Raw genomic sequence first — 13,762 nt, 5'->3', positions numbered from 1 at the left:
GACCATGTGGATCCAGAAGAAATGTTCTTATTGTTGCAAAACAAGTAAATTTAACTACAGATCAGAACTCCTCGCTTATGGTACTGGCTCTACTTCCAATCTGCTATTTAACCAGTGAGTCTCTTAGGCCTTTCTGTTCTACTATGTAACTGCCAACATCTTGTAACTCTCCAAAACTGCAGTTTCCTGTCTATGAAGCAGGAATAACACCTAATTTGCACATTATTGTAAATATCAAATGCAAGATACGGAAAAAAATACAGTCCCTGGAAGTGGCAAGTGATAAGTAAAGCTGTTTATATTTCCATTTGGTGTTCTTAAAGATAAAATAAGTCAGAGACAAAATTAATCAAGGGTGGGAAGACATTCTAGTCACTTTTCAGGTACACTTGGCAGTGCTTGGTTGACTACAAGAGGACAAGCAACCAGTCTGGGAATATGTTAAAAGAGGAAGGATGTTTAACCTCAGGGTTAAGAGTTTTCTGTGGCCAACCTGTTCCTGGAACAAGTGGGGTGAACTGGGTGCTGTGCTGTGGTCAAAGTGTCATGGTGACCCTTATGGAAGTGGCTGCCATGGAAGGCAGTGTCTTAATTCTCCCTTCCAGTGTTTTGTTTTGTTTTGTTTTTTTCCTATCGGAATCAAGAAATTGGCCTACACTCATGCTACTGTGTCATTGTCACTAAATCATCATCACTGAATCTATTGGGTGTCATCGCTGGCATTCTCCTTGAAGATTTTATCCTCATAATCTGTTTTGTTGTCTGGTCAAGTAGTACCTGATCATCTGTTGTACCATCCGTTAAGACACCCTGAAAATACAGACTTGATGACTGATATGTACTCTTCCAGTGAGGTTCGATGCCTTTTCCAGTAAACAAAATCTCCTGCTTGAAGATCATGAAAAAGCTATAATACTGGTGACAATACTGGTATAATACATGATTCTTTTGCATTATTTTGTCATGTCTGCATGTCAAAGAGTAAAATCTAGGACAGGCTGTGAAATACCTCCATACATATGTCCTCCAGTCACAAATTCCTACGGGGATAACTCATGAGCCCACAAAAGTGTGGACTGGATGGCCACAACAGCGAGGATGTCTGAGTTTTGCTAGTCTCAACTCAAGAATGCCATTGGTTCTTTTAAGCTTTCTAGAAGACTGTGGGTGATAAATGTAGTGTAGTTTCTGAGTAACAGGAAAGACTATAAATTTATTCTGTCATAGTTCCTATATAATACATGCCTCCATTAGTTAAATAATAGTTTGTCTGCCCCAAGTTGGAATTATAAAAGAAAGCAGCATTTTAGCAATGGTGAGAACTATAGCTTTTCAGCAAGGAAATGTTTCCACTAAGCCACAGCTTGACATTTGAAGTACTTACTAATATGTGAATTAATTGATAAAAGTCAGGTAAGCCAAAGTCGTAGTATTCTAAGTTTGTTACTGACTAGTTGTCTGTCATTCTGAGGCTTAGGAAAATACCCAACAATGGCTTTTAATTATTCCTAGGACCAAGGTTTAAATTCAATTGTGAGGACATTCTAGGCTCATGACCTGAGTGGATCCATAAAAGGAATAGAGGTAGCAGAAAGCTTGTGAGAAAAATTCTCAGGAAACGGAGAGGGAAAAGGCAGTTCTGAAGGGCTGCAAGAGGAAAAGTACAGGGTACAAGAAGTGTGAGGTATACAAGGGGGTGTGGTTTTAATGGGGGAAAGCTGTCCCTTGTTTAATATCATCAAAATCTTGTCTAACCTCAGCCAAAGAATCTTAGAGAGAAGCTAATTTGGAGTTGGAATTTTACTTAGAAGCTTCAATATACCAATTAAAAATTTTGCTCATTGGGCCACCTACGCAATTTTATTTCCTTTTTTTTCTAAGATAGCTCTCACATGAATAATATTTGCTAAATGAAATGCTCCCCAAAGTGACATTGGAGACCCATTTCACTGGCATTCTCTAAATGGCATTGTTGAAATTCTGCCATTTAGAGAAATAGGGACAAGACAGCATTGTAATATTATTACATATAGAAAGCAGTTTTCTCCGAGGTGGAGGACGTTTACATTAAGAAGAACCCATGAATACTGCCCACAGTCAGTGGAAAGTAGTTGCTTGGTGTGTTTTGTGTTCCAAACCCTTGTACTAAAAGTTAGCTGCCTCTAAACACAGATTTGACAATTTATATCCCACCCCTCCCCACCAGTGGAAAATCAAAAGGAACATTCTCTGTGGATTGAGAATAAGCTCTTGGGATGAATAGTCAGAATAGGAGAAGAATCTCATCCAGTTTTATTGGTGTTCAACAACAAAGTTGGTTTTTGTTTTTTGGGTTTTTTTTTATTTTTGTTTTTGTTTTTTTGGTTTTTTTTGGGGGGTTTTTTTTACCCTCAGAGGACACAGGTCTGAGAAAATCACAAAATGCTCAGCCTGGGAGCTGGCTGGAACAACAGACCCGTACCTTGAGACTATCTTCTCCTTGTGACTCTACAACATTTAAAGGTATAGCAAGCAGAGACAAATTACCTAGGATGTAAACCAAAACAGGAATCTTAAAACAAATGCAAATACCAGGAACAGCAGAGGAACTCTTATTCAAAGAGAAGACTTACTGTTTTGGGCAACTGAAGGAGCAGTTGCAGCCTAAGGGGCCTGGGTGGGTACGGCTCCCGCTCAAGAGCCCAAGTCTGCATCCCAGGTAGATCTGGCAGGTTCCAAGTAGGGCATTGAGACAACTGTCAAAAACAACAGTAAGACAGTAACAAAATTAACAAAGGCTATATATTTATAAACCAGTGTACCTGTCTTCTATCACCTTCATTTCAACAAGGGTTCAAAAGCGTTAGAAGGGAGAGTAACATTTACAAGGCCAAAAAGAAGAAATACTGAGACCATCTCCGATTGGCAAGTGTTCTTGGCAATGGGATTTTTAGAAGTGGGGAAATTTTCTGATTGGTGTTCCGAAACATCCAGCTGTGCATGGTTGGCTACAAGAAAGCAAGTAAGCAGTTTGGGGATGTTTCAAAAGAGGAAAGAGTGTTCAATGATAGGGCAGAGGGTTTTCTGTACCCAACCATTTCTTGGAAAAAGTAGGGGTTGATGGGATGCTTTTTTGCATTGTGATTGTCTTTATAGGATGGGGAATGGCTGTGATGCCTGATAGTTTCTCAGTATTCTGTAACTGTAATATTATATATGGTTATAGAGAAGTTAACGTTCAAAATCTCAACTCTTTCACTGAGGATAATTAGAAAACACATATTCCTCTTTTTTTTTGGCTATATTCTTCTTTTTATCTGATGAACTTTTATATCCCCTCTAAATTAAAGTTGTCCTTTGGATTAGATTTTATATGAAAAGAAAATGCTGATCTGATTTTCAAGACATCTGATTAGATCTTGCCCATATCTAGGAGCTTGTACAGAGTTTTCAAAGAGAAATATTACTGAGTTCTAAGAAATCCAATGGCCAAACTACTTGCCTGGATGCCTTCCAGCCCACTTCCAATTAAAACCAACCTGATCATAAATAAGAGACTAAGCTTTGCTAATGTGCTCACTAAATACTCCATCTTAAAATGATGTACTCTGGAGGCTATATTTCTTGGACAGCATATGCCTTTCCTGAATGATGAAGCCCCCAAGTATAATGTCACAAAATGATTTATTCATAATAGTATTTTACATTTATTATCATTTTACAAATCCTTTTTTTTTTTCTGTTTTCCTAAATAAACTGAGGCTTGCTTAAACCATTTCCTTTCATAATGTTCAACATAATACCACCTATCCCTGCAAAGAACAATATATGGGGAGAAAAATAGTGTCATTTGAATTCTTTTTCTGTGGTTTTTCTCCTATATTAATTTGATGTGATAATTGGCTTAGTCAACCTGACAAAACAGATGACTACCTTTAGGATTATTTGTTTTCTTCTTTTCTTTCTTTCTTTCTTTCTTTCTTTCTTTCTTTCTTTCTTTCTTTCTTCCTTTTGATTGTTTTCTTTAAAATATCCCACTACATCATACTTTTTACATCTTAACAGTTGAATTCTGTTTCTCTATTCTGTGTCTGGGAACTAAGTTTTTGCAACCAAATTGGAACAGAAACTTTCTCTGTGGTAGGATTTTATTGAAAATGGGCAAGTGCTTATAGCCATTATATTTTTCCTCATACGGAACCACAAATTTCTATTTGCTAGTGTTTCATTTTTCTTAGTTTAAGGTTTTGTTTCCTTTTAAAAATACAAATACTACTTGGAGAAGTAATGGTTTAAAAGAAGTCATAGTTCAGGGATACACTCTGCAGCCATACTGTCTGGGAACATACCCCATCTTCTCTTCGCACTAGTAGAATACTATTCAATATCTCTCTAAGTTTCCTCACCTGCAGAGGGTACACACAATTTGTCCCTGTATGATAGAATGGCTCGGCTAATGAATGCAGTAAATATACATGATTCACATAAATTTTTCTAGAACAGTGGCTGACATGTAATAAGGGGTTATGGTGGACATGAATATTATTCACTAGTATTTCTAGTTCTCCTTCTTCCAGTATAAACAGAGGACTGTGCATATTCCTCCCTGAATTTAGGTGTGGCTGCATAACATTGCTTGGCTAATGAAATATAAACTCAAGCGAAGTATGTCTTTTACAAGCAGATGTATCTTAGAACCAATGCAAGAACCTCTCTTTGTAGCAATCATTGTAATATATATATTGGCATGCTCTACACTATAGAATCAAGATGACCTGGAAAACTGATGCAAGGTTAGAGGTTGGCTACCCTTAAGAGTTACACAGTCCCATAGCAAACTGGGAGTGAAGATTTTTTTTTTAGTTAGTTACCTAATATTTAGGATTGTTGGTTCTCACAGCATAACCCAGCCAACAATAACTACTATTCTAACAAATATAAGCTACTATTTTTATGTACACTATAGATTTTAGGAGGAGAGAGCAAATAGAAACGGAAGGACTTGTGGATAAGAAAAGATAACAAAAGGAGAACTTAAAGTCTGAGGCCTTCAAACATGAATCTCCATATCAGAATAGTTTCGAACGCTTAAGTCACTTCATTTCTTTTTCAATTATGTTACTTAATTATTAATCAATCAGTCAACCAATCAACAGAAATTACTGGTTATGTTATGTGCAGCAAACATTTTCCTCTGCCCTTACTAGATTTTTTTTCTCTACTTATGTTCACTAAAATTTCCTTCTTGTCTCAGGTTCCTTCACTGTTTCCTCTCTGTCCTTTCCTCATCAAATTCATAATTGTAGGGAAAATCTACATTTAACTTTATTTCTAGATGAAGAAAATAATGTCCTACTCACAAAACAGCAATGGCTTACTAGTAACAATAACACAAATTTCAAACACCTTAACCTGTTACATAAGGTCTTTCAAAATCAGACTCCCCACTTGCCTCTCAAACTTATTTTCAATTATACCCATTCCAAGTCTTTTCACTTGAACTCACAACACCTGACACGTTATTCAATGATAGCCAAATTCTATTCTACTTCACGCTGTTGCTTGTTTTAATATCTCATGTGGTCACACATTTAATTTTACTAAGTAAACTAAGTATATTAGTATAATATCACTTTGCATGTTTTATCATGCCTAACATACTCGCTTGTATTTAACATTTTTTTAAAATTTAAAATATATTCCATACACTTACTGAATGAAAAAATTAATGTTAATTTATAAATAAGAGAATGAGTGGATATAAAGGTTTTCAGAAAGTCCTCTAACCACAATACCATATTGTGTTACCAAGTTATCTCCCTGATTTAAAATTTAAAACATCATATTCCTTTCTTTTCAAATTAGAAATGATTGTGGGGCAATATTTAAATAAAAGACACTGCTGAAATGGCCAACAGTTGAAAGATTAATAAGTAAAAAAAATACTGAGATCATAGAGCTCACTGAGAAATAAAGTGAGACACAGTTCCTTAAATTTCAAATCCTAAAGTCACAGTGATTCAAACTAAGGTATGTTCATTGATCCATTAGTGAAATACTTGTGTGTTTAGCAGCATGGCACATAGAACCTAAGGGTTTTTGTTTCAGACTTGGTGTTCTCTCAGTGATATAATATCTTCTTCTGTAACTGTCTCTTCTTGAGTTTATAGCATGGATTATATTTGACAAAGCCAATGATTCATTGATTTATAACAACCCTGAGCAGCTAACAGGGAGAATTCTATTCCCATTTTACAGATCAAGAAATAGACACAAAGAGATCAAAGTTATTTATCAGAATATCCACAATTTCCATCAAATATCTTGATTATTATAACCATTCTTCTGCAACAGGCCCATTGTGTGTTCTAAACTGTCATTCTGCTTGACTTTCCATGAGGAATTATAACCATCTCAGGAAAGATTCAGCTAGTGGAAGAGCATAACTAAGCATGAAGGCTGCCCATCATGACCATTATTTTACTATTACAGAAATTAACTAGAGGAAAGGTAAAATTTAAAGTATTATATTGTATGTTTATAGTACTTCGGGTTTATTTGTGAGAAATGTTTAATTTCCAGCTGTAGGTCACCGAGCAGAATAACCATGACTGCCTCCCCTACCTCATGATGAACCAATGCAAACTCATTGAATAGCTGGAGCAAGACAGAATGAGTAAGGCAATTCTGCTGCAGCAAAAGTGATCAAATACAATCTGAAGACAATTGTGAATAATCTCTTTTTCTTCGAATCAATCATGCAACTGTTCCTCTCTATTAGCTCATGTAATTGAGAATCAGATGTATATGCAAAGAATGACTATTTCAACACTGAAATTCAGATTTTCTCAAGTTACACTGTTTTGGATAGAATAAAATAACCACACAGAGTCACCAACACATGCATAATAAAGAGCAGTCAAATATCAATTAGACTTAATGACTTAACTTGGCCTTCCTTCAATCCTTTCAATCCAAAGTATTTAGTCACTGCTTCCAAAATCACAAGAAGGATGTGGAAGTATCCAGTCCTCAATGGTATTAAAGAATAAAGAAGAGAATGTTTTACTCTGAACATGTTCTAAAATTATGAACTTCAGACCATAGGCATTTAAAAATATTTATGACTTTTTTTCAACTTTTCTACTGCTTTATCTGTCCTCTTACCTTCAGGTTACAGGATTTCAACTTCTTGTTTTTAATTTATTAAGACCAGGTTAACACTCCTTCAGTAAAGCACATTGTGGGTAAAAAACAAACCCTCATAATACATGAAAATGCTTAATTATAATTTAGTCAAGAGAACTATGTTTTCAACAAAGATTCTTCTGTTCATTTCAAATTCAGAGAGATTTATTTATGTTTTCTTGATTTAATTGGCAAGTTCCACAGTGCTTCAAAAGTTTAAAAATGAAAGGAGAAAAAAAAAAAAGAAAAAGCAACAGCTCAAGGATGATTTTGCATAACTTCACACAACAAGCAGGTGTTTGTAAGATCAATTTACAACAGGGACCACAGTACCCACCTAACTTGGATGACTTCCAACCCATTTCCAATTAAAACTTACCTGATCATAAATAAGAGATAAAAGCTTGCTAACCAGTACAGTAAATAATAGATCTTAAAAAAATGTATTTGGGGCTATGTTTAGAGACAGTAAATTAATTCCCTTTAGGTCAGAAAATGTTAGGAGGGGATTTGAGGTAAGGATTCCCAGGAAGCCAGCAGAATATTGTCTTTTTCAGCATTGACTCTGATATTTTACAATGTGAATTGCTGAATCACTAAGAAGTTTACAGTGTGGGCTGTACCTGCCAGACACTGCAATGAGGCAGCTATTTTTCAGCCCCTATGAAAGGTTCAATAAATGTAGTTGCCTGGCAGTAAGCAGGTTTAGAGTGGGCAGCATGATATAGTATGGTCAAACTGGGCAGGAGGCCTGCACACATTGACTACACTAGGCCACGGGGTCCTCGTATTTTTTATTTCCTAGTCAAAAGAGCAGTTCTTATAATTTTCATGGGAATGCTATTAATGACAAAGACCGAGAGAAGAAATACATGGGGAAAATCTGCCTTCCTCCATATACTGGACAATAGTTTTGGAAGCTGGAGGAACAATGAGTATCACAAGGAAGGAACAGAAAGGATGGGAGATTTTACAACATCTACATCCTTCCTATTATGGGTGGAATTGTATCCTCCCAAAAGATATGTTGAAATCTTAACCCCAGTACTTGTGAGTGTAACCTTCCCTATTCGGAAATAGGGTATTTGCAGAAGTAATAAAGTTAAGATAAGGACATTAAGGTAGGCCTTAATCCGATATGATTGGTGTGCTTATAAGAAGAAAATCTGGATACAGACACAGATACAGAGAGAAAATGGCTGCATGAAGATGGAAACAAATTGGAGGTAGGATGCCACAAGCAAAGGAGTGCCTGGGGCTACCAGAAGCTGGAAATAACAAGCAAGCATCCTCCTGTAGAGACTTTAAAGAGAGTAGGGCCCTATTAGCACCTTCGGTTCTGACTTCTAGCCTCCAGTTCTGTGAGATACTGAATTTATGTCACTTTAAGCCACCTACTTTGTCCTATGTTGCTATAGCAGGCCTATAAAACTAATGGAACTACCTTTAATATTCTATAGACTCTAGAAAGACTGGCATCAAGACCCACCCTATTTGGTTGGAGCATTTCAAACAGTATTTCAAACCAGAAGCTTGGCTCATGTGGTGACACCGCTTTAGAAACACTGTAACAACAGGTCAGCAACAAACAACATCCCAGCACTGATATCTTTATTGAAAGACTTGTTGCTCTTTCATCTTTTTCCAACAGGACTTGACAATTGAAGGCAAAGAACTGGATATTCCTGTATCAGCTGGAGTGTTATCTTGGAAACATAAACTTGTATGTGTTTCAAATCAAGGGAATTTAAGATGAGAAACACGTTACACAGAGAAACATGTTACAAGAGCTAAATGCAAATCAGAGGACAGGGAGGCAATCCAGCCACTGGCATCAGTGGAAAACTGCTCCCTACGTACTCTAGGCCTGAGAGGACAACTGACAAGCTGGTGTTATTGAAGCTGAGGCTACCCAGTTGAAGCCAGAGCCACAGAGATTCTGCCTACTAGGAGATGGAGCCATGGATGGAGTGCAAAAGGAGACAGACACTGACTGCTTATTTCCTCCTAGCTATTCACCTCTGGTTAGTGCTTCCCGTTGGCCAAACCTACTCAGTATAAAGTCAAGTTTGGTAAATGCAGTCTGTAGGCAGACTCCATAATAAGAATGAAACAGGGGAAGAGGCAGGGGTTGAATATGACAGCAAATGAGCAATGAAGGTACATTGCCTCTTCCATAATGGTTTTGCTGGCTATTTAATTTCCATATAATTTATTCAACAAATATTTGTTGAATGCATACTATATACCAGGGATTGGCAATTTCCAGTCATCAGGGGAAGAAAATAGAGAGAGTATATGCTCTCATAGATTTTAATGTCTAGTATAGAAAGTAGACATTAAACAAATAAATGCCTAACAAGGTGAACAAAGTTTATGACAATAAAAAAAAGGATACTCTGGGAGTGGAGATATCTCTATCTCTATCTCTATCTCTATCTCTATCTCTATCTCTATCATCTATCTATATCTATATCTATAAACCTGCTTACTGCCATATAGCTCTCTCTCTATATATATATTATATATTATATATTATATATTATATATTATATATTATATATTATATATATATAATTGGTTCTCTTTCTCTGGAAAACCATGACTAACATAAACCCTTGAGGTGTTTAAGAAACTGAAGGAAGGCCAGCAAAATGCCTTAAGTGTTGTGACAATAGCACTCAGAAGCACAAGACGATTCTGATGAAGTATATAAGGCCAAATCATGCAGGATCTGTGAGTGGTGGATGGCTTCTGGGAATGGCTAGCAATCCCTGCACCGATGGATGAAAGATTACTCCAAACTTTGCTGTGAAAGAGAGAAGGCAAGTCAACATTCAGAGACTTAGGCCCTTTTGCTCCTCTTTGCTCTGGCTTTTATTGGTCCTTCAGGATAATCACAAATCCTTATCACTGTTTCTCAAGCACATGATGTGTGGCAAGGGGTCTTACTGAAACTGGAAGGATCTGTTTACCCGGAAAGATACAATATGCTAATTTGGGCATGTTCTAGGAGTGCTGCTAAATGTGGCCTAAGGGACATCTCTTAGATCACAGGGCAGCTGTTTGGGCTAGGAAAGTTTCTGGAAGGCAACTCCCCAAGGCATTCCAATGGCAGAGTGGTCACGTAGGCCTTGGCATTCCAAAGGTCTACGCCCTTCTCTGAAACCTTCCCTGTCCTTAGCGGCCTCTATGTTACATTTTAGCAAGCCAGGTATTATGGTTCGTGCTCTACATTAATCCCAACAGTTGGCAATCTGGATTTTATCCTACCCAAAACAGGGAAATAATTTAATAGTGTAAGCAAGGGAGTGAGGTGACCTGAAATCAATTTTAAAAAAATAATTCTGGATGCATTAAAGGAAAAAGAATTGTACAGGCAGGAAGTGGGAGTTGAAGCAAAGTCAAATAATAGGTATTGCAATTGTCCCAGTAGAGAATGATGGTGCGTAAAACTAGGGTAAACTAGGGTGTAAAATGTGACCAGAGCTGCAACATATTTTTATGTAAAATTAATAGAATTTGATGCATCCAAATGAACCTAATCTAATCAAATGCGTGTAGCCGTAGAGTCAATGCATAGTAAACATTTTCACATTTCTGCAAGAATTCTAGGATTACCAGTTCCTCACAAACTCTGACATGATTGCCTATGAGAAAGATAGATGCTATTTTTGTTCCACAGGATACTAGTTCCCCAGCTGATCAGGTCTATTTAATCGAATCATTAGTCTTATCAGTTGCTTTTCTGGGCTCAACCAACCATTTGACTGCATTTTGTTTGCAAATTTGCAGACTTTTAAATAAATATTTGCTGGATATCAGTTTTTGATATATCATGTTATTTAAAGTAATATATTTTATATGCAGTGAAATTCTCCATTCCAACATTATATGAGCAAACATGAATTCCCATGTAATTTGACCTGAGAGGTAATAGAAAATACTCACTTCCACAATTCAGTAAGAAAAAAAATTGAGATTAGTATAGTTTACATAAGGATAAATAAAATTTCAGAATTCCTGTGAGATGAATTACCCTTAATTTTTTAAACATTCTTATAATGATTGATACATTTTCAAATGGATGTCTTTTTAAAATCCTTCATTTTGCTAAATGTTTTCTATTCTTTTTTGTCTCAAGGTCAAAGCACAAAGAAAATACACAAAGCCAAGGGTGGGGTTCAGACATTGAGAAAATAATTTAGGAAAGCAGCCAGCATCCTAAACATAAGTAATTGCTAGAAAAATATAAAATCTGTGGTGTCTTATATTTCTCCCAACTATATTCTACTGCTGTCTTCATTCTATGCTTGTTAGTCTGGTAGAGAAGTGTGGGAGGGGAGATGTTCTTTAATGTTTTGATTAAGCATCGGTCTTAGACAAACACTATGTCAAGGTAAGGCTCTCACAATTTTTCCTGCCCCTCCACTCCTGTGGCTAACACATACCCTAATTCATTCTGTAAGAGAAGAGTTTTTCCCTTATTCCTCTTCTATAGCTCTTGCGGGTTTCCACCAGTGTCTTAAGACTTTTGTCTTTTAAGAGAGATAGGAATGATGATCCAGGCAGTGTTTCTTTAGTGGCTGCTGTTCCCCTTCCCTGGCCAACCCCACAAACCCCAAGGGGAACTGTCTCAGTATTCTCCCTGATCTTCCCTGTGACTTCCTGGTAGGATATGCGGAATAAAGTCTTCAAGAGGAAACAAACCACCCACCCCCATGTATGTAATCTGCAGAGACTTCATACTCTTCACTCTCTCTCACAGCAATTCATTAAAAGTTGTTAGCTGAATTGGCCTATTTGGTTCTAAGCAAGCAAATACTCAAGATCTGTTTCTCCTGAGTCACCTTTCTTAGATTTAGGGTTAGTGAAGTGCCCTGCCACGTGAGTTCTCCAATGGATTCAGAAAAGCTATTATGGGCCACCTGGGTGGCTCAGTCGGTTAAGCATCTGCCTTTGGCTCAGGTCATGATCCTGGAGCTCCCGGATCAAAATATTGGGCTCCCTGCTCAGCAGGAGTCTGCTTATCCCTCTGCCCCTCCGCCCTCTCCTGCTCTCACTCACTCACTCTTTCTCTCTCTCTAATAAATAAAATCTTTTTTGTTTTTTAAAGAAAAGTTGTTACTTTGCAGTTTCCTCAGCTTTTTTCTTGTGCGAGGGTGGAAATGAGACCCTTCCTAACTCTATACTTCCAAGCTAAAACCAGAACACCAGGCACCTTTTTAAATATCAATTTAGAGGACAACTGAAAGCGCTTGTAGGATCTGTTTTCAAATAAAGAATTGCTGGTACCCAAAAGATTCACATTTCTAGCCTTTCTCCCACACCCCCTCTTGTGTTCACATTTGAGAAAGCCAGAGATCACACAGCCAGGTACTAAAATCTCCCCCCAAACACTTGCTTTTCCCTGTTCCCTGGTTGCTAATCTCTCTCCTCTCTGAGATGATGCAATGCTTGTCAGTCACCGTAATGGGGAGGAGAAGAACTGAGAGACGGTTTATCTAATGAGAGCAGAACTGCTTTTGCTTTGGCATCTTTCTTTTCTCCGATACTGTTTTGTTTTCTGTCATCACCTGATGACCTTGCAGTTCCTCTGATTTTCATTCATGTGCCACACACACAATTTTGAAGTGAAGACCAGAAAGGGTCTAAAGGTCAAAAGCAGTTTTAGTAACAAAAAATTTATTTTTACTAAGAGTTTTCTCAGTCACAGACAGGAACTCAAGGGATACTGTAGATTTGGTCAGATAAGTATAAAACATTAAGGGTTTTATTTTATATTCTTTCCTATGAATCAGAAGTGGAATTGACTGAGCCAGTGTGGGTAAGGGTTTTGAGAGCTTTGCCCAGTAGTGAGGACAGACTGACTCTATGTCTTCTGTTTTCTCAACTTACCTGCTATGGGATCCCTGTCATTTCAAAACTCAGTGGTTTAGGTAAAGTATGGTTTGTATTTGCGAAAGGGAACTGGATTGTGGCTATTACTTCATTAAGCTCATTATAAGTTTCTTTAAAAATGGTTATTGAAATAGAAATTTTTTCTTTAATGTGAAATGGGAATCTGGCCAGAGTTGAAGGCAATTTACCCAGACCCTGATTTTACCTTTGGTTTAACCAGATGTGTGACCTCAGAAATGGACTTAATTATTCATTAACTCTACTTCAAAACTGATCAAATGAAAAGAAAATATCTATCCTCTCTTTTCTGTGTCACACATCTTATTTCTGTGATGCTAGCAATCTGGTTGAAGAGTAAAATTTGAAAAACACACCCACTTCACACACTGATTTATCTATCCAAATTCCTATTCAGTGAATTTTTAAGTTAAGGATTTTTTTTTGTGGTATAGAGACAAAATCTTCACTGGTTATTAGAATAGATTCCCAGTTTATTTCTTAAAAATTTTAGAGACTCACAATAAGGAAATTTAACCACTTTTTGAAAAATCTCAATCCCAGCCAAAGGAAAAGAGGACAAAGTAATATAAATCAATTAAGGCAATGCCTTTATTATCAAAAAATTGCATTTTGGGAAAACTCAATGAGAACCAATAGCTGGAAATACAAATTGCTACATTATGGTGTTTTACAC

At 36.9% G+C, this 13,762-nt stretch overlaps 1 protein-coding gene across 2 annotated transcripts in view; it reads right to left on the bottom strand.

The window, feature by feature from the left end:
- Window positions 1–13,762, bottom strand: part of LOC148108484 (uncharacterized) — an 895,742-nt gene that overhangs the window by 475,832 nt on the left and 406,148 nt on the right. For both annotated transcript variants that reach the window (XM_087869856.1, XM_087869857.1), the window contains exon 4: window positions 2,613–2,735. In XM_087869856.1, coding sequence (XP_087725982.1) covers window positions 2,613–2,735 — 123 coding nt within the window. The remainder of the gene's footprint in view (window positions 1–2,612; window positions 2,736–13,762) is intronic.

This window comes from Ursus americanus, chromosome 19 (genome assembly GCF_024610735.1).
Source record: "Ursus americanus isolate L20-20 chromosome 19, mUrsAme1.1.p, whole genome shotgun sequence".
NCBI lineage: Eukaryota > Metazoa > Chordata > Mammalia > Carnivora > Ursidae > Ursus > Ursus americanus.
The sequence above is the reverse complement of the archived record's forward strand: the minus strand, read 5'-3'. Positions and strand labels throughout refer to the sequence as shown.